The 27,344-nt window shown below is 51.8% G+C and overlaps 1 protein-coding gene, 1 long non-coding RNA gene and 1 pseudogene across 2 annotated transcripts in view; 1 reads left to right on the top strand and 2 right to left on the bottom strand.

The window, feature by feature from the left end:
• tmem160 (transmembrane protein 160) overlaps positions 1–14,867 on the bottom strand; it is a 33,639-nt gene extending 18,772 nt beyond the window's left edge. Inside the window, exons 1-3 of the mRNA XM_072490123.1 lie at positions 14,618–14,867; positions 9,610–9,634; positions 8,617–8,709 (exon numbers count right to left, since the gene is read on the bottom strand). Coding sequence (XP_072346224.1) covers positions 8,617–8,709; positions 9,610–9,634; positions 14,618–14,794 — 295 coding nt within the window. The 5' untranslated portion in view covers positions 14,795–14,867. The remainder of the gene's footprint in view (positions 1–8,616; positions 8,710–9,609; positions 9,635–14,617) is intronic.
• The window catches only part of LOC140402381 (prolyl hydroxylase EGLN3-like), a 275,709-nt pseudogene that overhangs the window by 191,206 nt on the left and 57,159 nt on the right, over positions 1–27,344 (top strand).
• LOC140402383 (uncharacterized) overlaps positions 24,226–27,344 on the bottom strand; it is a 53,893-nt gene continuing 50,774 nt past the window's right edge. The window contains exon 4 of the long non-coding RNA XR_011938130.1: positions 24,226–25,360. This is a non-coding gene — a long non-coding RNA (uncharacterized lncRNA). The remainder of the gene's footprint in view (positions 25,361–27,344) is intronic.

The raw sequence follows: 27,344 nt of genomic DNA, 5'->3' as shown, positions 1-27,344 counted from the left end.
AGGACAGCTACAGCATGGGGTTAGATACAGAATAAAGCTCCCTCTAGACTGTCCCCATCAAACACTCCCAGGACAGGTACAGCACGGGGTTAGATACAGAGTTAAGCTCCTTCTGCACTGTCCCCATCGAACATTCCCAGGACAGCTGCAGCATGGGGTTAGATACAGAGTAAAGCTCCCTCTACACTGTCCCCTTTAAACACTCCCAGGACATGTGCAACATGGGGTTAGATACAGAGTAAAGATCCCTCTACACTGTCCCCATTAAACACTCCCAGGACAGATGCAGCAACGGGTAAGATACAGTGTAAAGCTCCGTCTACGTTGTCCCTATCAAACATTCCCAGGACAGGTACAGCATGGGATTAGATAGAGAGTAAAACTCCCTTTATACGGTCCCCATCAAACACTACACTCCCAAGCAGGTCCAAAACAGAGTGAGATTCAGAGGAAAGTTACCTCACCACTGTCCCCATCAATCACTCCCAGGACAGGTACAGCACGGGGTTAGATACAGAGTAAAGCTCCCACTACACTGTCCCCATCATACACTCCCAGTACAGGAACAGCACGGTGTTAGATACAGAGTAAAGCTCCCTCTACACTGTCCCCATCAAACACTCCCAGGACAGGTACTGCATGGGGTTAGATACAGAGTAAAGCTCCCTCTACACTGAACCCATCAAACGTTCCCAGGACAGGTACAGCGCGGGGTTAGATACAGAGTAAAGCTCCCTCTACACTGTCCCCATCAAACACTCCCAGGACAGGTACAGCACGGGGTTAGATACAGAGTTAAGCTCCTTCTGCACTGTCCCCATCAAACATTCCCAGGACAAGTACAGCATGAGGTTAGATACAGAGTAAAGCTCCCTCTACACTGTCCCCATCAAACACTCCCAGGACAGCTACAGCATGGGGTTAGATACAGAACAAAGCTCCCTCTACACTGTCCCCTTTAAACACTCCCAGGACATGTACAGCATGGGGTTAGATACAGAGCAAAGCTCCCTCTATGCTGTCCCTATCAAACACTCCCAGGGCAGGTATAGCACAGGGTTAGACACGGAGTAAAACTCCCTCTACACTGTCCCCATTAAACACTCCCAGGACAGATGCAGCACGGGGTGAGATACAGAGTAAAGCTCCGTCTACGTTGTCCCCATCAAACACTCCCAGGACAGCTACAGCATGGGGTTAGATACAGAATAAAGCTCCCTCTACACTGTCCCCTTTAAACACTCCCAGGACATGTACAGCATGGGGTTAGATACAGAGTACAGCTCCCTCTACACTGTCCCCAACAAGCACGCACAAGGCATGTACAGCAGAGGGTTCGATACAGAGTAAAGCTCCCTTCACACTGTCCCCATCAAACATGCACATGGCAGGTACAGCACAGGGTTAGATACAGAGTAGAGCTCCCTCTACACTGTCCCCATCAAACACTACACTCCCAAGCAGGTCCAAAACAATTAGATACAGAGGAAAGCTCCCTCTAGACTGTCCCCATCAAACACTCCCAGGACAGGTACAGCATGGGGTTAGATACAGAGTTAAGCTCCCTCTACACTGTCCCCTTTAAACACTCCCAGGACATGTGCAACATGGGGTTAGATCCAGAGTAAAGATCCCTCTACACTGTCCCCATTAAACACTCCCAGGACAGATGCAGCAACGGGTAAGATACAGTGTAAAGCTCCGTCTACGTTGTCCCTATCAAACATTCCCAGGACAGGTACAGCATGGGGTTAGATAGAGAGTAAAACTCCCTCTACACGGTCCCCATCAAACACTACACTCCCAAGCAGGTCCAAAACAGAGTTAGATTCAGAGGAACGTTACCTCACCACTGTCCCCATCAATCACTCCCAGGACAGGTACAGCACGGGGTTAGATACAGAGTAAAGCTCCCTCTACACTGTCCCCATCAAACACTCCCAGGACAGGTACAGCACGGGGTTTGATACAGAGTAAAGCTCCCACTACACTGTCCCCATCATAAACTGCCAGGACAGGAACAGCACGGTGTTAGATACAGAGTAATGCTCCCTCTACACTGTCCCCATCAAACACTCCCAGGACAGGTACTGCATGGGGTTAGATACAGAGTAAAGCTCCCTCCTCATTGTCCCCATCAAACACTCCCAGGACAGGTACAGCACGGGGTTAGATACAGAGTAAAGCTCCCTCTACACTGTCCCCATCAAACACTCCCAGGACAGGTACAGCACGGGGTTAGATACAGAGTACAGCTCCCTCTACACTGTCCCCAACAAGCACGCACAAGGCATGTACAGCAGAGGGTTAGATACAGAGTAAAGCTCCCTTCACACTGTCCCCATCAAACATGCACATGGGAGGTACAGCACAGGGTTAGATACAGAGTAGAGCTCCCTCGACACTGTCCCCATCAAACACTCCCAGGACAGGTACAGCGCGGGGTTAGATACAGAGTAAAGTTCCCTCTACACTGTCCCCATCAAACACTCCCAGGACAGGTACAGCACGGGGATAGACACAGAGTAAAGCTCCCTCTACACTGTACCCATCAAACACTCCCAGGACAGGTACACCACGGGGTTAGATACAGAGTACAGCTCCCTCTACACTGTCCCCAACAAGCACGCACAAGGCATGTACAGCAGAGGGTTAGATACAGAGTAAAGCTCCCTTCACACTGTCCCCATCAAACATGCACATGGGAGGTACAGCATAGGGTTAGATACAGAGTAGAACTCCCTCTACACTGTCCCCATCAAACACTACACACCCAAGCAGGTCCAAAACAATTAGATTCAGAGTAAAGCTCCCTCTACACTGTCCCCATCAAACATTCCCAGGACAAGTACAGCATGGGGTTAGATACAGAGTAAAGCTCCCACTACACTGTCCCCATCATACACTCCCAGTACAGGAACAGCACGGTGTTAGATACAGAGTAAAGCTCCCTCTACACTGTCCCCATCAAACACTCCCAGGACAGGTACTGCATGGGGTTAGATACAGAGTAAAGCTCCCTCTACACTGAACCCATCAAACATTCCCAGGACAGGTACAGCGCGGGGTTAGATACTGAGTAAAGCTCCCTCTACACTGTCCCCATCAAACACTCCCAGGACAGGTACAGCACGGGGTTAGATACAGAGTTAAGCTCCTTCTGCACTGTCCCCATCAAACATTCCCAGGACAAGTACAGCATGGGGTTAGATACAGAGTAAAGCTCCCTCTACACTGTCCCCATCAAACATGCACATGGCAGGTACAGCACAGGGTTAGATACAGAGTAGAGCTCCCTCTACACTGTCCCCATCAAACACTCCCAGGACAGCTGCAGCATGGGATTAGATAGAGAGTAAAACTCCCTCTACACGGTCCCCATCAAACACTACACTCCCAAGCAGGTCCAAAACAGAGTGAGATTCAGAGGAAAGTTACCTCACCACTGTCCCCATCAATCACTCCCAGGACAGGTACAGCACGGGGTTAGATACAGAGTAAAGCTCCCACTACACTGTCCCCATCATACACTCCCAGTACAGGAACAGCACGGTGTTAGATACAGAGTAAAGCTCCCTCTACACTGTCCCCATCAAACACTCCCAGGACAGGTACTGCATGGGGTTAGATACAGAGTAAAGCTCCCTCTACACTGAACCCATCAAACATTCCCAGGACAGGTACAGCGCGGGGTTAGATACAGAGTAAAGCTCCCTCTACACTGTCCCCATCAAACACTCCCAGGACAGGTACAGCACGGGGTTAGATACAGAGTTAAGCTCCTTCTGCACTGTCCCCATCAAACATTCCCAGGACAAGTACAGCATGAGGTTAGATACAGAGTAAAGCTCCCTCTACACTGTCCCCATCAAACACTCCCAGGACAGCTACAGCATGGGGTTAGATACAGAACAAAGCTCCCTCTACACTGTCCCCATCAAACACTCCCAGGACATGTACAGCATGGGGTTAGATACAGAGCAAAGCTCCCTCTATGCTGTCCCTATCAAACACTCCCAGGGCAGGTATAGCACAGGGTTAGATACGGAGTAAAACTCCCTCTACACTGTCCCCATTAAACACTCCCAGGACAGATGCAGCACGGGGTGAGATACAGAGTAAAGCCCGTCTACGTTGTCCCCATCAAACACTCCCAGGACAGCTACAGCATGGGGTTAGATACAGAATAAAGCTCCCTCTACACTGTCCCCTTTAAACACTCCCAGGACATGTACAGCATGGGGTTAGATACAGAGTACAGCTCCCTCTACACTGTCCCCAACAAGCACGCACAAGGCATGTACAGCAGAGGGTTAGATACAGAGTAAAGCTCCCTTCACACTGTCCCCATCAAACATGCACATGGCAGGTACAGCACAGGGTTAGATACAGAGTAGAGCTCCCTCTACACTGTCCCCATCAAACACTACACTCCCAAGCAGGTCCAAAACAATTAGATACAGAGGAAAGCTCCCTCTAGACTGTCCCCATCAAACACTCCCAGGACAGGTACAGCACGGTGTTAGATACTGAGTAAAGCTCCCTCTACACTGTCCCCTTTAAACACTCCCAGTACATGTACAGCATGGGGTTAGATACAGAGCAAAGCTCCCTCTATGCTGTCCCTATCAAACACTTCCAGGGCAGGTATAGCACAGGGTTAGATACGGAGTAAAGCTCCCTCTACATTGTCCCCATTAAACACTCCCAGGACAGATGCAGCACGGGGTTAGATACAGAGTAAAGCTCAGTCTACGTTGTCCCCATCAACCATTCCTAGGACAGGTACAGCATGGGGTTAGATAGAGAGTAAAACTCCCTCTACACGGTCCCCATCAAACACTACACTCCCAAGCAGGTCCAAAACAGAGTTAGATTCAGAGTAAAGTTACCTCAACACTGTCCCCATCAATCACTCCCAGGACAGGTACAGCACGGCGTTAGATACAGAGTAAAGCTCCCACTACACTGTCCCCATCATACACTCCCAGGACAGGTACAGCACGGTGTTAGATACATAGTAAAGCTCCCTCTACACTGTCCCCATCAAACACTCCCAGGACAGGTACAGCACGGGGTTAGATACAGAGCAAAGCTCCCTCCAAGCTGTCCCTATCAAACACTCCCAGGACAGATACAGCATGGGGTTAGATACAGAGTAAAGCTCCCTGTACGCTGTCCCTATCAAACATTCCCAGGGCAGATATAGCACAGGGTTAGATACAGAGTAAAGCTCCCTCTAGGGGCAGCACGGTAGCCTTGTGGATAGCACAATTGCTTCACAGCTCCAGGGTCCCAGGTTCGATTCTGGCATGGGTCACTGTCTGTGCGGAGTCTGCACATCCTCCCCGCGTGTGCGTGGGTTTCCTCCGGGTGCTCCGGTTTCCTCTCACAGTCCAAAGATGTGCGGGTTAGGTGGATTGGCCATGATAAATTGCCCTGAGTGTCCAAAATTGCCCTTAGTGTTGCGTGGGGTTACTGGGTTATGGGGATAGGGTGGCGGTGTTGACCTTGGGTAGGGTGCTCTTTCCAAGAGCCGGTGCAGACTCGATGGGCTGAATGGCCTCCTTCTGCACTGTAAATCCTATGATCTATGATGATAATCTACACTGTCCCCTTTAAACACTCCCAGGACATGTGCAGCATGGGGTTAGATACAGAGCAAAGCTCCCTCTATGCTGTCCCTATCAAACACTCCCAGGACAGATACAGCAAGGGCTTAGATACAGAGTAAAGCTCCCTGTACGCTGCCCCTATCAAACACTCCCAGGGCAGGTATAGCACAGGGTTAGATACGGAGTAAAGCTCCCTCTACACTGTCCCCATTAAACACTCCCAGGACAGATGCAGCACGGGGTTAGATACAGAGTAAAGCTCCGTCTACGTTGTCCCTATCAAACACTCCCAGGACAGGTACTGCATGGGGTTAGATACAGAGTAAAGCTCTCTCTACACTGAACCCATCAAACATTCCCAGGACAGGTACAGCGCGGGGTTAGATACAGAGTAAAGCTCCCTCTACACTGTCCCCATCAAACACTCCCAGGACAGGTACTGCATGGGGTTAGATACAGAGTAAAGCTCCCTCTACACTGAACCCATCAAACATTCCCAGGACAGGTACAGCGCGGGGTTAGATACAGAGTAAAGCTCCCTCTACACTGTCCCCATCAAACATTCCCAGGACAAGTACAGCATGGGGTCAGATACAGAGTAAAGCTCCCTCTACACTGTCCCGATCAAACACTCCCAGGACAGCTACAGCATGGGGTTAGATACAGAATAAAGCTCCCTCTACACTGTCCCTTTAAACACTCCCAGGACATGTACAGCATGGGTTAGATACGGAGTAAAGCTCCCTCTTCACTGTCCCCATTAAACACTCCCAGGACAGATGCAGCACGGGGTTAGATACAGAGTAAAGCTCCGTCTACGTTGTCCCTATCAAACATTCCGAGGACAGGTACAGCATGGGGTTAGATAGAGAGTAAAACTCCCTCTACACGGTCCCCATCAAACACTACACTCCCAAGCAGGTCCAAAACAGAGTTAGATTCAGAGTAAAGTTACCTCAACACTGTCCCCATCAATCACTCCCAGGACAGGTACAGCACGGCGTTAGATACAGAGTAAAGCTCCCACTACACTGTCCCCATCATACACTCCCAGGACAGGTACAGCACGGTGTTAGATACAGAGTAAAGCTCCCTCTACACTGTCCCCATCAAACACTCCCAGGACAGGTACTGCATGGGGTTAGATACAGAGTAAAGCTCCCTCTACACTGTCCCCATCAAACACTCCCAGGACAGCTACAGCATGGGGTTAGATACAGAGTAAAGCTCCCTCTACACTGTCCCCTTTAAACACTCCCAGGACAGGTACAGCACGGGGTTAGATACAGAGTAAAGCTCCCTCTACACTGTCCCCATCAAACACTCCCAGGACAGGTACTGCATGGGGTTAGATACAGAGTAAAGCTCCCTCTACACTGTCCCCATCAAACACTCCCAGGACAGCTACAGCATGGGGTTAGATACAGAGTAAAGCTCCCTCTACACTGTCCCCTTTAAACACTCCCAGGACATGTACAGCATGGGGTTAGATACAGAGCAAAGCTCCCTCTATGCTGTCCCTATCAAACACTCCCAGGACAGATACAGCAAGGGGTTAGATACAGAGTAAAGCTCCCTCTACGTTGTCCCTATCAAACATTCCCAGGACAGGTACAGCATGGGGTTAGATAGAGAGTAAATACCCCTCTACACGGTCCCCATCAAACACTACACTCCCAAGCAGGTCCAAAACAGAGTTAGATTCAGAGTAAAGTTACCTCAACACTGTCCCCATCAAACATTCCCAGGACAGGTACAGCGCGGTGTTCGATACAGAGTAAAGCTCCCTCTACACTGTCCCCATCAAACACTCCCAGGACAGGTACAGCACAGGGTTAGATACAGAGTAAAGCTCCCTCTACACTGAACCCATCAAACATTCCCAGGACAGGTACAGCGCGGGGTTAGATACAGAGTAAAGCTCCCTTTACACTGTCCCCATCAAACACTCCCAGGACAGGTACAGCACGGGGTTAGATACAGAGTAAAGCTCCCTCTACACTGTCCCCATCAAACATTCCCAGGACAGGTACAGCGCGGGGTTAGATACAGAGTAAAGCTCCCTCTACACTGTCCCCATCAAACACTCCCAGGACAGGTACAGCACGGTGTTAGATACAGAGTAAAGCTCCCTCTACACTGTCCCCACTGAACACTCCCAGGACAGGTACAGTAGCCTTTGCTCAAATGCATAATTTGAGTGAACAACATCATTACCTGGCAATCTAAGGAGCCAGTCAATTGTAGCCTGTTGCACATCCCCTGTCTGTAATCACCCTATCACTTATGATTACGCCTTCCGCTGCCTGAGCACAGACTGTGGGATCCCCTCCCTGCTACCTCTCCTCTTTGACCAAGCTGCCCTGTGTTAATATGTCCTCATGTGGCCCAGTATAAAACCTTAGCAGTGCTCCAGCCAAACGCCCTGGCACAGGCCTGACATTAAAGGGGCGACGGTGGCCTAGTGGTAATGCCATGGGACTAGCAAATCTGAGGCCCAGGCTAATACTCTGGGTGCAGTAACAGCGCGGCACCTAACAGGTTTGAATCCCACCCCGGCCGCTGGTGCAATTCAAATTCAATGAATAAAATCTGGGATTGAAAGCAGGCCTCAGTAACGGCGACCGTGACAACGATCATCGATTGTAGTAAAAACCCATCTGGTTCACCGACGTCCCCCTTTCGGGAAGGAAATCTGCCGTCGTTACCCGGTCTGGCCTACACGTGACTCCAGACCCCACAGCAATGTGGTTGATTCTTAACTGGCCCCGCTGGAATGGCCGAGCGAGACACTCAGTTAGAGGAGCAATTAGGGATGGGCAACAAATGCTGGGCCCGGCCCAGCGACGCCCACATCCCGCGAAAGAATGAGCACATTAGCACCCTCGCCCAATACAAAGCTACCGGCATGTGGGAGCAGGGGGTGGTGTAGGAACGTTGTCATATTGCAAAGTATAAACTACAGGCACACTGTGGAGCCACGTGGCGTGCGGTTACTCACCATAAGCGGCCTCTCTCCCCGTATCGCTCTGCATGTACGATATCACTCCCACGCCAGTCGCCAAGAGTCCGTTCCGAAACCAGGAGAGAAATCCTATTGGACAAGAGAAACAACGTAACGTCCCGCAGTTGAACTCCGACCCTTTACTCTCTTCCCTCTGGCACTGGAAGGTGGCAACTGGCCCTGGGGTAGGATCTCCACACTGGCCTCCTGCCCCCGGCCAGCCTTTGAGACAGAGCCCAGCCAGGGTGGGTGGGCTATTCGTCCATGAGGTCCCGAGTCCAATCCGGCTCCCTCCCCAGCCTCCTAATGCAAGGTCAGTGGGAGTGGGCGAGATCACGATCGAGGCCTGATCTTGCCAGCTGCAGTAGCCAAGTCCCTACCCGGGCAGAGATCAGCCAGGTCGGCACAGAACCGGGGGCCCAGCTCTTTCAGCTCTCATTGCTGGATTGTCACACAGGGAAGCTAACCAACACTTAAACTGCATCCGAAAAAAACAAAAAATGCTGGACAACCGCGGCAGGTCTGACAGCGTCTGTGGAGAGAGAAGGGAGCTGACGGTTCGAGTCTGGGTGACTCTGTGAAAGTTACCCAGACTGGAAACTTTAGCTCCGTTCTCTCTCCACAGAGGCTGTCAGACCTGCTGAGATTGTCCAGCATTTCCTGTGTATTCTTTAGATTACAGCATCCGCTACGATTTGCTTTTATTTTGAGAACCCCCCCCCCCCCCACGAATCCATGTCAACATCGAGTAAAGTGGACCGAACTACTGAAGCGGAATTGTCGAATGGTTACAGCACAGGAGGCCAATCAGCCCATCGCGTTTGTGCCAATTCTCGGCGTCGCGTTCCACTCTCCAGCCTTCTCCCCACCCCCCTGCGAACGTTTGCTCCTCAGAGGAAGGGGTTTTAGATTTGAATGTCAGAAAATGTCGCTAATATATCATTTCAAATAATTTCATAAAGGTTAGCAGGAAAACAAAAGGGGCGATACCTGTTTCGTGGGCCTTCCTGAGCATCTGGAAAAAAAACACAAGAGACAATTCGTCAAGGAGCAGCGCAAGCAGTCGGGGTACAGGTGGAATTGGGAGAGGACGGCACCCATTCCAGGGATGCCGAGCTAATCGTTCAGCTAACGCATTGGTGATACAGACCCAGCCAACACTGGGTTGTTTCACAGGAGCAATGACTCCCCGCCTAGCTCCAACACCCCTCCCCAACCTCACCACCTCTCTGGGCTCCACAATACACATTTTTACGGTACCCGAATTGGACCCCAATTTATATTAGGAAATCAAACCAGAAACCCTTTCAATTTGCAAATTCAATTTGCGGAAAGGACAATTCAGCCCCACAAGTGATTCCACTGAAAAATAGAGACATTTGTTTTGTATTACAGCAAACTTTCTTAGTAACACATGCTCAACCCCATTAACATCCATGGAAAAAACAGCATTCCAACTAACAGTTAAACAGATCTTACGAAATAAAAATAAAGGTCGAGTTTACTTTCCAATCTACTTCTAAACTTTCAATTTAGCGAAATTCACACACACGGGTCAAATGCCGCTCATTAATAAAGTTTTTTTTAAAATTTAGAGTCCCCAATTCTTTTTCTTTCCCAATTAAGGGGCAATTTAGTGCGGCCAATCCACCTACCCTGCACATCTTTGGGTTGTGGGGGCGAGACCCACGCAGACACGGGGAGAATGTGCAAACTCCACACGGACAGTGACCCAGAGCCGGGATCGAACCTGGGACCTCGGCGCCGTGAGGCAGCTGTGCTAACCACTGTGCCACATGCTGCCCCCCATTATTAATAAAGTTAACACTCAGTGGCTTACAGATTCATAGATTATCATAGAATTTACAGTGTAGAAGGAGGCCATTCGGCCCACCGGGTCTGCACCGGCTCTTGGAAACAGCACCCTACCCAACGTCAACACCTCCACCCTATCCCCATAACCCAGTAACCCCACCCAACACTAAGGGCAATTTATCATGGCCAATCCACCTAACCTGCACATCTTTGGACTGTGGGAGGAAACCGGAGCACCCGGAGGAAACCCATGCACACACGGGATGTGCAGACTCCGTACAGACAGTGACCCGGCGGGGAATCGAACCTGGGACCCTGGAGCTGTGAAGCAATTGTGCTATCCACAATGCTACCGTGCTGCCCTTAAGAACAAATTAATCTACACTATATCATTCTACCGTAATCCATATACCTATCCAATAGCCGCTTGAAGGTCCCTAATGTTTCCGACTCAACTACTTCCAGAGGCAGTGCATTCCATGCCCCCACCACTCTCTGGGTAAAGAACCGACCACTGATATCCCCCCTATATCTTCCACCATTCACCTTAAATTTATGTCCCCTTGTAATGGTTTGTTCCACCCGGGGAAAAAGTCTCTGACTGTCTACTCTATCTATTTCCCAGATCCATCTTATAAACCTCTATCAAGTCGCCCTCATCCTTCTCCGTTCTAATGAGAAAAGGCCTAGCACCCTCAACCTTTCCTCGTAAGACCTACTCTCCATTCCAGGCAACATCCTGGTAAATCTTCTTTGCACCTTTTCCAAAGCTTCCACATCCTTCCTAAAATGAGGCGACCAGAACTGTACACAGTACTCCAAATGCGGCCTTACCAAGGTTTTGTACAGCTGCATCATCACCTCACGGCTCTTAAATTCAATCCCTCTGTTAATGAACGCTAGCACATCATTGGCCTTCTTCACAGCTCTATCCACTTGAGTGGCAGCTTTCAAAGATCTATGAACATAGACCCCAAGATCTCTCTGCTCCAACACCCCTCCCCAACCTCACCACCTCTCTGGGCTCCACAATACACATTTTTCAAACCAGAAACCCCAACAATTTTTCAATTTGCAAACTGTGAGGAACGGACACTTCATCCCCACGAGTGATTCCACTGAAAAATAGATTCATTCACAAAGTCCTTGGGAGAGAAGCTTTCAGAAGTTAACATCGCGTGCCCACGTGGATGCCAATCAGTTCCTATCGCCAGCAAACCTCCCCCCCGCCCCACACACACAGTCCAGCCTCGCGCCCCCTCAAACGCCACAACCAATCGGGAACTGCCCGCAGCCCACACTCTTAAAAGGTGGTCGCAACCGTTGGGGGCTTCTTCCCGCGATTGGGAACGCCACAACCGATCGCTCCATCTCCCTCCGACACCTGCCCGTGACCCACCCGCATGGTCACGACCCCGAGTTTGAAAAACCCTGTGCTAGCTCAGCTCCTATTTTAAAGAATTGTGATATCAGACCCAACACAAACTTAAAGAAGACGCAGACATACCAATTATAGATGTCGTGAAGCTCTCTCGTATCAGCTGAGATGGACAGGGCCTCTTGGCAGGGTGCCTGACTCAAGACATCCTCAACAGGTGTTCTGGTTCAGAGCTCGACCAGGGAACCCATTCACACGGGACGGGGCGGGGGGGGGGGGGGTGCAAAATGGAGCACCTCAAAGACAATCACAAAACCGCAATGAAGATCTGCTCTCTGAACATCGACACGGGGCAGCAGACGCCCAATCGCAAACAAACTGGCCATCCATCATCAAAAATGGTGGTATGACCTTCCAATCAAGGGCAGCCATTGGGACGAACGTCAAGGGAGAAAGGGTAGCTGCTCGAGCCAAACACTGTGCATTAACAGCGTGCCACATGCCCTTGTAAATCTGCAGCATCCCACTTACTGACTAACAGAAAGCGGAACCCGCTATTACAATTCATTCTCTAAATCAGTAGGTTAAGGGTTCCAGCTCCACTCCGATTCCAGGCTGGCACCCCACCAACCCCCAGTGCAGTGCTGAGGGAGGGCGGCGCCGCCAGATGTTCAGGTTTCCGAACGAGACGTTAAAATCCGAGATCCCATCTGTTCCCTCAGGAGGAGACAACTGACTCCACAGACACTATTCCAAGGGAAAGTAGTTTCCCGGGAATCCCAGGGCAATATTGATCCTTCAGCCCACAACACTAAAAAAGATAAGGCAGCACGGTGGCCCAGTGGTTAGCACTGCAGCCTCACGGCGCCGAGGTCTCAGGTTCGATCCTGGCTCTGGGTCACTGTCCGTGTGGAGTTTGCACATTCTCCCCGTGTTTGCGTGGGTTTCGCCCCCACAACCCAAAGATGAGCAGGGTAGGTGGATTGGCCACATTAAATTGTCCCTTAATTGAAAAAAATGAATTGGGTACTCTAAGTTTAAAAGATAAAAAATAAGATGATTTGTGGGAGTTTGTTCCGCGCCTATTGGCTGTCATGTTTTGCTACATTACAAAGTTGCCTCAAAGGTACCTAAACTGCTTTGATAAAGTCACATGGTGCCTTTCACAGCCGCAGCATGTCTCCATGTGCGTTACAGCCAATGGGGTACGTTTCGACGTGCAGTCACTATTGTAATGTAGGCACACAGGGGCTGATTTAGCACAGGGCTAAATCGCTGGCTTTTAAAGCAGACCAAGGCAGGCCAGCAGCGCGGGTTCAATTCCCGTACCAGCCTCCCCGAACAGGCGCCGGAATGTGGCGACTAGGGGTTTTTCACAGTAACTTCATTTGAAGCCTACTTGTGACAATAAGCGATTTTCATTTCATTTTACAGCAGCTAATTGGCTGATTATGGGACCTGGCTGTGCGCAAAATGATAATGGCTGGAAAATCGGATTTAGTGATGTTGGCTGGAGTATGAATGTCTGTCACACGCCAGGGAGAACTCAAATCAACACAGGTCATACATACGTACGCCGCGGTCACCCATACATCCGCCACGTTAATGCCCACCCGTTAATAACACACCCGTTACGGACACTCAGTCGCAGTCACACATACGTCAGTCACGGTCACACATATGGCCGCATGGTGTCACACACGTCTGCCATGGTCACACACATGTCCGCTACGGTCTCACATTCGTCCACCACAGTCACACACACGTCCACGCATGCGTCCGTCATGGTCAGAAACATACATCTGTCATGGACACACATACATCCATCGCGGTCACACACACGTTGGTCACGGTCACACATGTGACAGACGTAGGTGTCTGACTGTGACGGACATATGCGTGGACGTGTGTGTGACTGGCGGACGAGTGAGAGTGTGTGGCAGACGTCAGTCACGGACACACACATATGTCAGTCACGGACACACACATAGGTCAGTCCCGGACACACAGATAGGTCAGTCCCGGACACACACATATGTCCGTCACGGACACGCACATACGTCAGCCACGGACACGCACATACGTCAGCCACGGACACGCACATACGTCAGTCACGGACACGCACATACGTCAGTCACGGACACGCACATACGTCAGTCACGGACACGCACATACGTCAGTCACGGACACGCACATACGTCAGTCACGGACACGCACATACATCAGTCACGGACACGCACACATGTCAGTCACGGACACGCACATACGTCAGTCACGGACACGCACATACAGCCGTCTCGGACACGTACACACGTCCGTCACGGACACGTACATGCGTTCCTCACGGACACGTACATATGTCCATCAGACACGTACATACATCCATCACGGACACACGCACGTCAGTCACGGACACACATACATCTGTCACGGACACACATAAATCTGTCACAGACACATACATCTGTCACAGACACACATCCATCGCTGTTACACATACATGTTGGTCATGGTCACATATTGTCATGTTTTAATGAAAAATGAAATGAAATGAAAATCGCTTATTGTCACAAGTAGGCTTCAAATGAAGTTACTGTGAAAAGCCCCTAGTCGCCACATTCCGGCGCCTGTTCGGGGAGGCTGTTACGGGAACATAAACACGGCTTTGAGGATAATATTCCAGATCCGTATCTGTACATTTCTCCTTTTTTAAGCCCAGTTTGAATCTTGTCCAATGTCTGACTGTCCCAGTGAGCTCCCACACTCCCGCTCCGGCCTTTCCCGGCCCGCCGCCCAGCTCCTCACCCAGGCGTCCGCCCTGTCCAGCTCGCTGGGCCCCGGGCCCGGACCTCCCGCCCTCGGCGCCGCCCGGCCCGGGGTCTGGGCGCGGCTCCCGCTGCACAAATTCAACCTCCTCCTGCGGACAGAGTGCGGGCCGAGGAGCCGCCGCAAGGCCCCGGCTGCGCCGCGGAGAGACGCCATCGGGCCGGCTGCTGGAGCGAAACTGCAGGCCGCGACCGCATCGCCCGTCAGTCAGCCCGCTCCTCCGGCCGCTGGGGGCAGCACCGCTGGGAGGACCGGCCGCTGGGGGCTGTACCGCTGGGAGGACCGGCTGCTGGGGGCAGCACCGCGCTGCGAGGACCGGCCGCTGGGGGCAGCGCCGCGCTGGGAGGACTCCTCCAGCCTGCCAGGGGGCAGCACAGCTGGGAGGACCGTCCGCTGGGGGCAGCGCCGCGCTGAGAGCTCCGGCCGCTGCGGGCAGCACCGCTGGGAGGACTCCACCTTCAGCCCGCCAGGGAGTCAGCACCGCTGGGAGGACTCCTCCTCCGGCCTCCAGGGGGAATGTCGCGCTGGGAGGACTCCTCCGGCCGCTAGGGGCAGCACCGCTGGGAGGACTAGACCGCTGGGAGCAGTCGCGCAGGGGGGTAGTGTCCTGATCCTCCACCTTCCCGCTGGAAGGAGGGGAAGCGGCGCCGGTCGGAGGCCCTGATACCGCCACCTACTGTGGCCGGCTGACCCAGCGCCGCTCGGATGTCGGAGGAGCTGAAGTGCGCCCTCTAGTGGCCGGAGGACCGCATTGGATGGAGAACAGCGCCACTCGGGATGTCGGAGGCGCTGAAGTGCGGCTACTAGTGGCCGGAGGGTGGAATGGCGTCGGGGAGATTGCAACTGGTCAGTCGGAGGACCTGAACTGCGACCTCCAGTGGCCGGAGGACCCAGCGCTGCCCCATAAGAGCACAGGATGTTTCCACGTGTAGGAAAGACTAGAAGCAGAGGACAGAATCTCAGACTAAAGGGACGATCCTTTCAAACAGAGATGAGGAGGAATTTCTTCAGCCAGAGGGGGGAATCTGTGGAATTCTTTGCCGCAGAAGGCTGTGGCGGCCAAGTCACTGAAGCAGACTCGATGGGCCGAGTGGCCTAATTCTGCTCCTACTACTGTGCTGGGTTCGACATTGGGCGAGGTCGGGGTCAGGCTCCGATGTGATGCCCGTCACGGCCAAATTGCCTAACAACCCCCCCCCCCCCCATCCCACCCCACAGACAGGGGCCAGGCTTGTCACCTGGAGGTTAATTCACAGGGTGAGCCAGGCAGCACATTCCTGGAACTGGACTCCAGCAGGAATCACAGGTTCGTACTGCACAGGAGCGGGCCATTCGGCCCAGCCTCTCTGAGCTGGGCATTTCTCCTTTTCGAGTGAACGCCCAACTCCCTTTCCAGCAAAGCTTGTTAAAATTTTGGGAGCTAGGGTGAAGGTCGCAGGACCATTTCTTTGTGCAGAAGAGACCGCACAGAGAGGGGAATGGCCGCGTGGCCGGGGAGATCAAGTTTAAACAGGCAGGAATCCCTCTGATGACAAGTCCCCGTGACTAGCAGTTCCACTTGTGCCTCTCTCATCTTCCTGAATCACAGATCAAAATTTATCTAAAAAAGGAAGCAACTCATCAGTCTGTTCTCACTGCAGCAGAGAGAGAGAACCACCTCTCATTGACTCAGGCGACAAAACCCTTTACTCATGCTTAAAAATCTGTTTATCCTGCAGTTTATCTCCTGTCTCCTGTCACGGTAAGGATGCAGTGCTCAGTGCCAACATCATTGCACTGCCCCTGGGCAGCACGGTGGAACAGTGGTTAGCTCTGCGGCCTCACGGCGCTGAGGTCCCGGGTTCGATTCCGGCTCTGGGTCACTGTCCATGTGGAGTTCGCACATTCTCCCCGTGTTTGCGTGGATTTCGCCCCCACAACCCAAAGATGTGCAGGGTAGGTGGATTGGCCACGCTAAAATTGCCCCTTAATTGGAAAAAAAAAATGAATTGGGTACTCTAAAATAAAATAAAAAATCATTGCAATTCCCCTTCCCTTCCAGCACTCTCTCTCCTTTCTCTCTCTCCCCCCCTCCCCCCCCCTCACTCCATCTATCCTCTCCCTCGCAATCCCACTCCTCCTCTCGTGTCCCTCTCCACCCGCTCCCTCCCCTCTACTCTCACCATCTCTCCTCCTTTGGTCTCTTTTCCCCTCCCCCTAACTTGCTTTCTCCGTCTCTCTAACCCCCTCCACCTCTTGGCAACTCCCTCCCTCAACCTCTCTTCCCCCCCCCCTCCTCACCCTACCCCACTTTCCCCCCTTCTCCACAACACAACGGAGGGGATTAGGTGGGGTTACCGGGTTACGGGGATAGGGTGGAGGCGTGGGCTGAAGTAGGATGCTCTTTCCAAGAGCTGGTGCACACTCGATGGGCTGAACGGTCTCCTTCTGCACTGTAAATTCTCTAACGCCGTCCCTCTTTCCCCCTCCAACTTCTTTACTTCCCCCCCCCCCCCCCCTCACTTTCTCACTCCCCCTCCCTCCTGTCCTCTCTGATGCCGAACCAACTGTTCAATCTTAAATCCTTGCGGTGAGAGATTTTCTTTGAGGTAAATGGAATCTCAGGGCAGCCACTATCTCGCCGAATGGCACAGCAGGCTCTCGGGCCTACTCCTGCTCCAGGTGCCTGTGCTGCTTTATGTTATTGGCCGAGATTAAGTTAAGAAACAATTCGATTCGGAAATCGCCATCCTTGTTTGCAAACCCCTCCAGGGCTTCACCCCCCCCCCCTAATATCTGCGACCCCCTCTAACCCCCCCTCCCCCTCCAACGGCCAGGATATTTGCGCTTCTTCAACTCTGGCCTCTTTTAAGGGCGGCACGGTGACGCAGTGGTTAGCACTGCTGCCTCGTGGCACTGAGAACCCGGATTCGATCCCGGCCCCAGGGTCACTATCCGTGTGGAGTTTGCACGTTCTCCCCGTGTCTGCGTGGGTCTCACCCCCACAACCCAAAGATGTGCAGGGTGGGTGGATTGGTAAATTGCCCCTTAATTGGAATAAAAAGAAGAAATGGGTACTCAAAATGTATTTCTAAAAATCTCTGGCCTCTTTCACACACCCCCAATTTGCCTCACTCCACCCTCCTTTACAGACCCCCCCTTAACATCTACATCTTTCACCAAATATCTGGTCACCTGCCCCTAATATCAGGCACCGGAGTGTGGCGTCTAGGGGCTTTTCACAGTGTTAATGTAAGCCTAATTGTGACAATAATAAAGATGATTATTATTATACCTCCCTCTGTGGCTCGGCACCACGTTCCGTGACATACTGCCCCCACGAAGCGCCCTGTGGCATTTTGTCTGAAAGGTGCTAAGTAAAGGCAAGTTGTTGTTGCTGTTAGTGTCTGGGGGTGCACCTGAGCTTTGTTCCAGCAGAGGGCAGCAAGGGACAATGGAATCTTTATTGCAAAGGGACATCAGCTGGAGGAATGCGTGAAGTCTTGCGACAGCGACACAGGACTTTAGTGCGATCAGATCTGAGTGTTGTGTACAGTTTTAATCCCCTTACACAAAAAAGGATATAACCGGATTAGAAAAGAGCTCAGAGAAAGTTTACTTGACCGATTCCTGGGACGAAGGGGGTTTATCTTATGTGGAAAGGTTGGGCCTGTCTCCATTGGAGTTTAGAAGAACTGAGGGATGATTTTACCGAATTATAAAAGATCCCGCGGAAGCTCGACAGGGGTGGATGCTGAGGGTATGTCTCCCCTTATGGGGCAGACGAGAACTTGTGGACATGCGTTAGGAATAAGGTGTCCCCCAATTAGGCCAAATAAAGAGAGATTGTTGCCTCTCGAGGGCCGTTCATAGAATCCCGACTGTGCAGGAGGCCATTCGGCCCATCGAGTCTGCACCGGCCCATCGAAAGAGCACCAAGCTCGGCCCATCCACCTAACCCGCACATCTTTGGACTGTGGGAGGAAACCGGAGCACCCGGAGGCAACCCACGCACACACGGAAAGTGCAAGCTCCACACAGACAGTGACCCGAGGCCGGAATTGAACCCGGGTCCCTGGCGCTGTGAGGCAGCAGTGTCAACCACTGCGCCACCGTGCCGCACTGTGGGATCCTCTTCCACAGAAAGTGGTGGAGGCTGGGGTCACCACAAATCTTAAAGATTCATTTACGGGATGTGGGCATTGCTGATTAGGCCGGCATTCATTGCCCAGTTGCCCTTCAGAAGGTGGCGGTGAGCTGCCTTCTTGAACCACTGCAGTCCCAGAGGTGTAGGTACATCCACTGTGCTGTCAGAGAGTGAGTCAGGATGTTGCCCCAGAGACAGTGAAGGAACGGCCGATATATTTCCAAGTCAGGGTGGTGTGTGACGGGCAGCACGGTGGCGCAGTGGTTAGCACTGTTGCCTCATGGCACTGAGGACCAGGTTTCGATCCCGGCCCCGGGTCACTGTTCGTGTGGAGTTTGCACATTCTCCCAGTGTTTGCGTGGGTCTCACCCCCACAACCCAAAGGTGTGCAGGGTAGGTGGTTTGGATACGCTAAATTGCCCCTTAATTGGGAAAAAAAAGAATTGGGTACTCTAAATTTATTTAAAAAAAGGATGGAGTGACTTGGAGGGGAGCCTCCAGGTGGTGGGGTTCCCAGGTACCTGCTGCTCTTGTCCTTCTACATGGTAGATGTGGGTTTGGAAGGTGCTGCCTAAGGAACCTTGGTGAGTTACTATGTTCTCACTGTGCTGGAGGTCCCTGAAATATGGAGTTAATTTTGTAAGTTAAATACCTAAAATAACACCACGATAAGGGACGACGCCAAGCTAGGGGTGAAAGGCAGACTGGGCAAGTCAACAGACTCACTCGGGTGAAAAGCAATTAACTTTTATGTGGTTATTGAGCTGGATAACAATTAACTGCAGGAGGAAAGGGCTCTGCCAACACAAGAATTGTATTCATCGCATTAGCTAAGCTGAGGATAGATAGCAGTTTACGGATTCATTAGGAAATTCATCTCCCAATTGCATTCTGCGCAGGAGATAATAGTGCATGCTTGCTTATTAATTTCTCCCCACCAAAAGTTAATTTTTAAAGCTTTTTGTATGATGTACAAGATATTTTATTCTTGGGCAGCATGGTGGCACAGTGGTTAGCACAGTTGCTTCACAGCTCTAGGGTCCCAGGTTCGATTCCCGGCTTGGGTCACTGTCTGTGCGGAGTTTGCACGTTCTCCCCGTGTCTGCGTGGGTTTCCTCCGGGGGCTCCGGTTTCCTCCCACAGTCCAAAGATGCGCAGGTTAGGTGGATTGGCCGTGCTAAATTGCCCTTGGTGTCCAAAAATGTTAGGTGGGATGACGGGGATAGGGTGGGGACGTGGGCGTAAGGAGGGTGCCCTTTCGAAGGGCCGGCAGACTCGATGGGCCGAATGGCCTCCTCATGCACTGTAAATGCCATGAAATCTATTATTTATAAGATCTGTGGGCCGGGCCAGCATTTGTTGCCCTGCCCTAATTGCCCTCGAACGGAGTGTCTCGCTCGGCCATTCCAGCGGGGCAGTTAAAGAATCAACCACATTGCTGTGGGTCTGGAGTCACGTGTAGGCCAGACCGGGTAAGGGCGGCAGATTTCCTTCCCGAAAGGGGCATCAGTGAACCAGATGGGTTTTTCCGACAATCGATGATAGTTGTCGCAGTCGCCGTTACTGAGACCAGCTTTTCTATTCCAAATTTTATTCATTCAATTTAAATTCCACCAGCTGCCGGGGTGGGATTCGAACCGGTGTCGCCGTCGCCGTCGCCCCCCCCCCCGCCCCCCCCCCCCCCCGCCCGAGGATTAGCCTGAGCCTGGGTTGAGTCCAGTGACAGCCACCGTCACAAGCACTCTGGGCCCACTAATGGCATTTCTCAGGCACGAGTTAGCCTACTAGAACCCCCAAAGTGGTACGGCCGCAGGGCCCATCAGTTGATACCACACAGGAGGCGATTCAGCCCATCATGCATGGGTCTAGCCCTTTGAAAGGCATTTCCAATTAGTCCCATCCACTTACCTTGCATGGGCACCCTTCAAATTACAATTCCCGCCTCTTCCTTTCTTGGACCAGCGCTGGGATTTCTGACAGGGGTTCCAGATTTCACACGTCACTTTGTGCAAAGTTATGCTCCTTGACTTGGCCCAGCCTCACTTTCCTGGCGATGCGCACCCCCCACTCCCCCCAAATTCCCACCCGTTCTATCAAAACCCCTTTTACCATTTCCAGTACCTCAGTCAGATCCACAGGGTTGACGTGGTCTGCCCCGGACCACATGATCGCCACCTACACCTACTGGGCTTCGCCATTGGCTACTCGACGTTTCCATCCTCCAGCCACTCCATTTTCCAGCCAGTTAGAAAACAAAATCATTGCCCGATCCAATCATCTTGGATCGTTGTTTAAATCCGTCCTTTAGCCCCCAAATACAACTAATAAAGCAGCGCACGGTGGCACAGTGGTTAGCACTGCTGTCTCACAGCGTCAGGGACCCGGGTTCGATTCTGGCCTCGGCTGACTGTGTGGAGTCTGCATGTCCTCCCCCGTGTCTGCGTGGGCTTCCTCCCACAGCCCAAAGATGCGCAGGTCAGGCGGATTGGTCACGATAAAACTGCCCCTTAAGGTGTCCAAAGATGTGGATTGGCCATTCTAAATCACCCCTGGACGGGGGTTACAGGGGTAGGGTGGGGGAGTGGGCCTGGGTAAGGTGCTCTTTCAGTGGGTCGGTGCAGACCCGATGGGCCGAATGGCCCCCCCCCCCCTCAGCCCTGACGGGCTTCCATGATTGAAGAAGAGAACAAATTATTGTCTCTCAGAGGGTGGTTAAGTCTGTGGAAAAGTAGAGGAGAGCTGTTGCAACTGTATAGGGCGTTGGAGAGGCCGCATCTGGAGCGCGGGGCCACAGTTCAGGTCCCCTGTCCCGAGGAAGGATGTAAATGCATTAGGGGCGGTTCAGAGAGGGTTCACTGCATTGATTCCAGGGATGAAGGACTCGTCTTCCGAAGAGTGATTTTAGGCCGATGCTTGCTGGAGTTTGGAGGAATGAGAGGGGATCTAATTGAGGTGTGCAAGATGCGAAAGGGGATTGACAGGGTGGACGTAGAGCGGGTGTTTCCCCTTGCTGGGCATTCAAGATCGAGAGGCCTCGTTTTTTACGCTAAGGGGCAGAAGATTAAACACAGATGAGGAGGAATTACTTCAAAGGGCTTGTGAATCCGTGGCATTCTCCATCCCAGAGTGCAATGGACACTGGACAAATTTAAGGAGTTGGGTTTTTAATTAGTAATGGGATGAAGGGGAAGCGAACAGGAAGGTGGAGAGTAGGCCAAGCTGTGATCGTATTGAATGGCGGAGCGGGATCGAGGGGCTGAATGGCCCACTCCTGCTCCTAGTCTAGCTCCTTGGGGCTGGTTTAGCATACTGGGCTAAACAGCTGGCTTGCAATGCAGGACAAGGCAACAGCGCGGGTTCAATTCCCGTACCGGCAATCCCCGAACAGACGCCGGAATGTGGCGACTAGGGGCTTTTCACAGTAACTTCATTGAAGCCGACTTGTGACAATAAGCGATTATTACTAGTCCTTAAGTTCTCCATTTTCATTCTTAGTGGGAGAAATTCCGGGCTGGCTTTGGCACCCCGGGTGGGGAACAAAAACAACTTTCATTTATATAGTGTCTTTAATTGGGATACATTGTCCCTCTGTGTCAGACTGAAACGTGACGCTGAATCGCGCAAGGCGATATTAGGTCAGGTGACCCCCCAAGCTTGATGGAAGAGGTAAGCTTTAAAGGGCGTCATGTGAGAGTGCCTTTAAGAAATGGATGTTTAAGCAATGTACCTTTAAGAAATGCAGTGATGTCAGAGTGTGGGTGGAGCCGGGCTTTAGATCAGCCATTTTGCAGTTGTTTAGTTTCAGTTTGAAAAGAGCTTGGGAGTGTCTGTGTTTGCAGTGAGCTGGATCTCTGCCATGAAAGACTATCTCTGGATCATTTGGGTGATTTAAACTCATAATAGTAAAGCCTTTAACCTGACGTGTTTCTGTTTAAAGGTGTTAAGTCTCATGGATGTTGAAAGGAATAACTGAAGGATTATTTATTGTTGTAATATTTTCGGGGTTATCTTTGAAGTAAGGGGTGTTAAGAGATCCAATGTTTATTTAAGAGGTTAAGTTGAGTTCATGGAGTAAACATTGTTTTGTGTTTAAAAACCCACGTGTCCATAATTGTAATCCCACACCTAGGGAACAAGCCATGTGCTCGGAAAAGCAACAATAGCATTAAAAGGGGGGGTTGGTTGAACTCCATGATACATTTTGGGGTTCTGGAAACACCTCTCCCGTAACAAGGGACACGCCGAGATTTACACGTACAGCCCCAGAATCTCGGGCCCAGGCAGCGGGGGTCACGGCCACCAATAGCGGAGCGATGGAAATCGGGGATGGGTCAGAATTGGAGGAGAGCAGAGAGGATTTGGAGAGTTGGGGGGGGGGGGGGGGGAGGGAGAGAAGGAATGAATATCTTGTGCCCTTCCCACTGCCCTCGTCCCGGCATAGAGGGGCGAGGAAAGGGGGGGGGGGGGGAATGAAACCCCGACAGATGGAAGAGAAGCCACATTTGCGAGAGTGAACAGTTCACGTTTAATCGGGAGCCCACACTTTCTTCACTGATATAAAGGTGAAGGCGTGAGAAAGTGCAATTCACTTTACAAAATTAAACTGCAAACTCAGATTCTACATACAGTCGCTCAAACCGCCCCCCACCCCCCCCCCCCCCCCACCACCAACCCTCCCCCCACACCAACCGCGGAAAAATGCACAGACAAGACGATAAATTCCTTCCCCTCGCAAAAGGTCGAGTGGAAGCTGAACCTGGAGCCTGGACGCCAGCCAGCTCTGTCAAGGCATTGCCAACGTTGGGAAAATAAAGGCCATTCGTTAAGTCTCCGGTGTGGCCAATGTCGTACCCTGCTCTCCGGCCCTGCGGCCCAGCAGGCTCTCCTCCCGCCTGCGGTCAGGGGGCGCGCTCCTGCTGCGCTGTCCTCCTGCGAGGGAGTGGCGAGCGAGGGGGCCACGTTCCACATGTGGAATTCTGTTTGCCGGCGCAGACACAATGGGCGGTGATGCTCTACCCCAGAGAACTGTCTGTGTGTGTGTGTGTGTGTGTGTGTGGGGAGGGGTTGTGTCTCTGAATACATTCGAGCCTGCGTTATGCAGATCTTTGATTGACGAGGGAGCTGAGGGTTATGCAGAGGGCCGGCAGGAAACTGTAGTCGAGGCCACAAGGCCATAATCTTATTGAATGGCGGAACAGGCTAGAGGGGCCGAATTGCTGACAAATGCTCCTAATCCTTGCATATCTCTCGCCCCAACCATCCACCCCCCACTCCCCGACCCAAGATGAGGGTGTCCACCCATTGGTAGAACCCAACCTGTCCTGCTTACCCAGGCACCCCAACACCCCTGGGCCTGCAGCAGCCACAGGGCGAGTTGCCAACTCTGGCTGGACACAATCCTGGAGGCTTCACCTTATGATTGTTTCCCCACTCCCCCCCACCCCCCCCCCCACCCCCCCAAATCATCCATGCACCCGTTTGGTTGCCCCACACATCCATCGCCCCCACCTTCCGAACCCAACTGTGAAGGCAAATACACACTCCGCTAGGCCACAAGTCTTTCCCCCCGAATTCCGCATCACCTCGAGACGGAAAGACGACATTCCTTTTAGAAGTAGCTTGGATTTCCCCCCCCCCCCCCCCGGATGCAGTTGCAGCGTTCCGGGGATTAATCCTCACGTTCCCGAAGCCTCCGGGGCAGATGTGAAGGCGACAGCCGCGCGGAAGGTGTAACGGCCTTCAGCCAGGTCGACGGAGCCACGTCTGTGTAATAGCGGTTGCATTTCGTTGAGCGACGGTGGGCGCGTCGCAGCGCGCCTGTCCCCTCGAGGGGGCGAGGGCACAGGTCCTTAGGAGGTCCATCAAAATCACATGGCCACTCGGAAATTGGACGTTTTCCGCCGGGGCGAGCTCAGAGCCGGGATACTCTGCCCGCTGCGTTAACAGTGAGTACACATAGTGTGTTTCGGGGTCCTGAAACCCGCAGTCTGATCCCTACGACAATCAGCAATGTGGGGGGGGGGGGGGGGCAGAACAAATCCACTCAGAAAACACCTTCGCGAAGACAGTACTTGAATCCGCTTGGTGTATTGTCCGGTGGGGTGGGGCCACGCTGATAAAGTCCAAAGCTCGGCAGCTGGAGTCTTGGACCTGGATGATGCTTTCCCCCACCGCCTCAAATCAAATCTGGCCTAAATTATACGTGCAAAGGGTTTACACTGGGCTTGGTAACAGGCCAACGTATAGAGAAGTCCCAATGGAGCAATACCAGCCTCCCTCTCGCTGTCGACGTGCAGGGTGGACAGCGAAGGGTTAATTTCCACCTGACTTAACCCTCGACCCCTTTCTCTTTCTCGCTTCGAAGGGCGCGATGGGTGAGCGTCCTCTTCAGGGGCGCCCCCCCCCCACCCCCCGAAGGCGGGTGGGCAGAGGGGAAGGGGCGGAGCCGGGCGATGGGCGAACGCAGACCAGGTGGCGAATCGACCAATAGCAGCTCGACGCATGCAACCCATCTGCTCGTTGAGGTGGTCAGCCGTCCAAAGCTGGGCCCTAGGTGGTACTGGTCTGGGCGAACTGCGAGGCCTTCTGATCTGAAGCTGTGAAGAGAGAAGAGAAGAGGACGTTTGAAGGTGATGAGTCGATAAAACAGCTTTTATTTTTAAAAATGCCTGAACCGTGCCTCGATTAATAAGAACATAGGGAAGACAAGAGTCAGGCGGTGAGGAATCACCGGTGTGGCCTCTTGTCCTGTCCAGTACTCCGCACCACACTTCAAGAAGGAAGTCAAGGCAGAGAGGGTGTAGTGGAAATTTTTTAAATAATCTTTATTAGCGTCACAAGTAGGCTTGCATTAACACTGCAATGAAGTTACTGTGAAAAGTCCCTAGTCGCCACACTCCGGCACCTGTTCGGGTACACAGAGGGAGAATTCAGAATGTCCAATTCACCTAACAAGGACGTCTTTCGGGACTTGTGAGAGGAAACCCACACAGACACGGGGAGAAGGTGCAGACTCCGCACAGACAGTGCCCCAAGCCGGGAATCGAACCCGGGATTTCACGTCGTCAAGCACTAAATCACTGAATATACTCAAGGAGCAAATAGATAAAATCCCTTGACTCCAAAGGTGTCAAAGGAGTATGGGGAGAGGGCAGGAGTACGGCGTCGAGATGAGAGGGTCAGCGTGATCATGTTGAACAGCAGAGCAGGCTCGAAGGACCTATTCCTGCTCTATCTTCCACGTGTACAAAATCACAAGTTTTTTTCCCTTTATTCTTTCATGGTGCGGTGGGTGTCACCGGAAAAGCCAGCCTTTGTTGCCCCCTGACAAATGGAGGATTCTAGGAATATTGGATTCTAAGCATTGGGATCATTTAAGGATTAAAGGCCTGGGTGTGTTTGACTGCAGGGGTCATGTTTTTTTAAAAAATGATTCCGTTTTGTAAAACCGGGGAGTTTCGAGCAGCCAGAAGGTGAAAAAACAATGGTTTTCAGTCTGGGCTGATGCTCTGTGGTTTGACTGGGGAAAGTCCCTGGGGAGTTCATTTGTTTTGCAGCTTGGGGAGAGATGATGTCATTGCTGGATGGAGCCAAGGAAATGTAGAGAGGCTGTTTTGCAGGGGCTGTTTAGCACAGGGATAAGTCGCTGGCTTTGAAAGCAGACCAAGGCAGGCCAGCAGCAGGGTTCAATGCCCGTACCAGCCTCCCCAAACAGGCGTCGGAATGTGGCGACTCGAGGCTTTTCACAGTAACTTCATTTGAAGCCTACGTGTGACAATAAGCGATTTTCATTTTTCATTTCATTGTAGAAGGGCTTGGAGATAGAAGAGGTGAAGTCTGATCTGCCTGACACGCAGTCCACAATTCTCTCACAGTGGGATAGTTATCGGGTGGCACAATGGCACAGTGGTTAGCACTGCTGCCTCACAGCGCCGAGCTCCTCAGGTTCTAGGTCATTGTCCATGTGGAGTTTGCACATTTTCCCAGTGTCTGTGTGGGTTTCACCCCCACAACCCAAAAGATGTGCAGGGTAGGTGGATTGGCCACGCTAAATTGCCCCTTAATTGGAAAAAAATAATTGGATACTCAAACGGTGGGATAGCTATAAAAGAATAATAATATTTAAAGCAGAGCAGTCTTGTCTGGGGACAAGAAGCTGAAACGCACCAGGTGAACCAGCTGTTTGAAGATATTCAGCCAGAATCTGAAGGAGTTCCAACCGGGGTCAAATCTGTTTTATAAAGCAAGAATTACTCTATGCCATGCTGGTTTTAAGATAGATCGAGAGCTGTACGTTTATTTTCTTCTTGTTTAGTGGGAAATTGAGTAGTAGTGTTTAAGAGGTAATTGTAAATTGTTCTTTTTATGCAAGAAATTAAAAAGTTTAATATTAATAATAAATTTTTGTTTTAAAAATATCCAAGCCCTATTTGTTTGTGCACTCACTCCTGAAGCAAATCATTCATTCAACACAGTCTTAAAATAAACTAAAATATTGGGGTTCCGTTCCAGCACCCGAGACATAGTTTTTTTTTGGGGGGGGGGGGAATCCTAATACCCATCCCTAATTGCCCTTGAACT

This window comes from Scyliorhinus torazame, chromosome 25, assembly GCF_047496885.1.
Source record: "Scyliorhinus torazame isolate Kashiwa2021f chromosome 25, sScyTor2.1, whole genome shotgun sequence".
NCBI classification, from domain to species: domain Eukaryota; kingdom Metazoa; phylum Chordata; class Chondrichthyes; order Carcharhiniformes; family Scyliorhinidae; genus Scyliorhinus; species Scyliorhinus torazame.
This window is presented reverse-complemented; position numbering and strand designations above follow the sequence as displayed.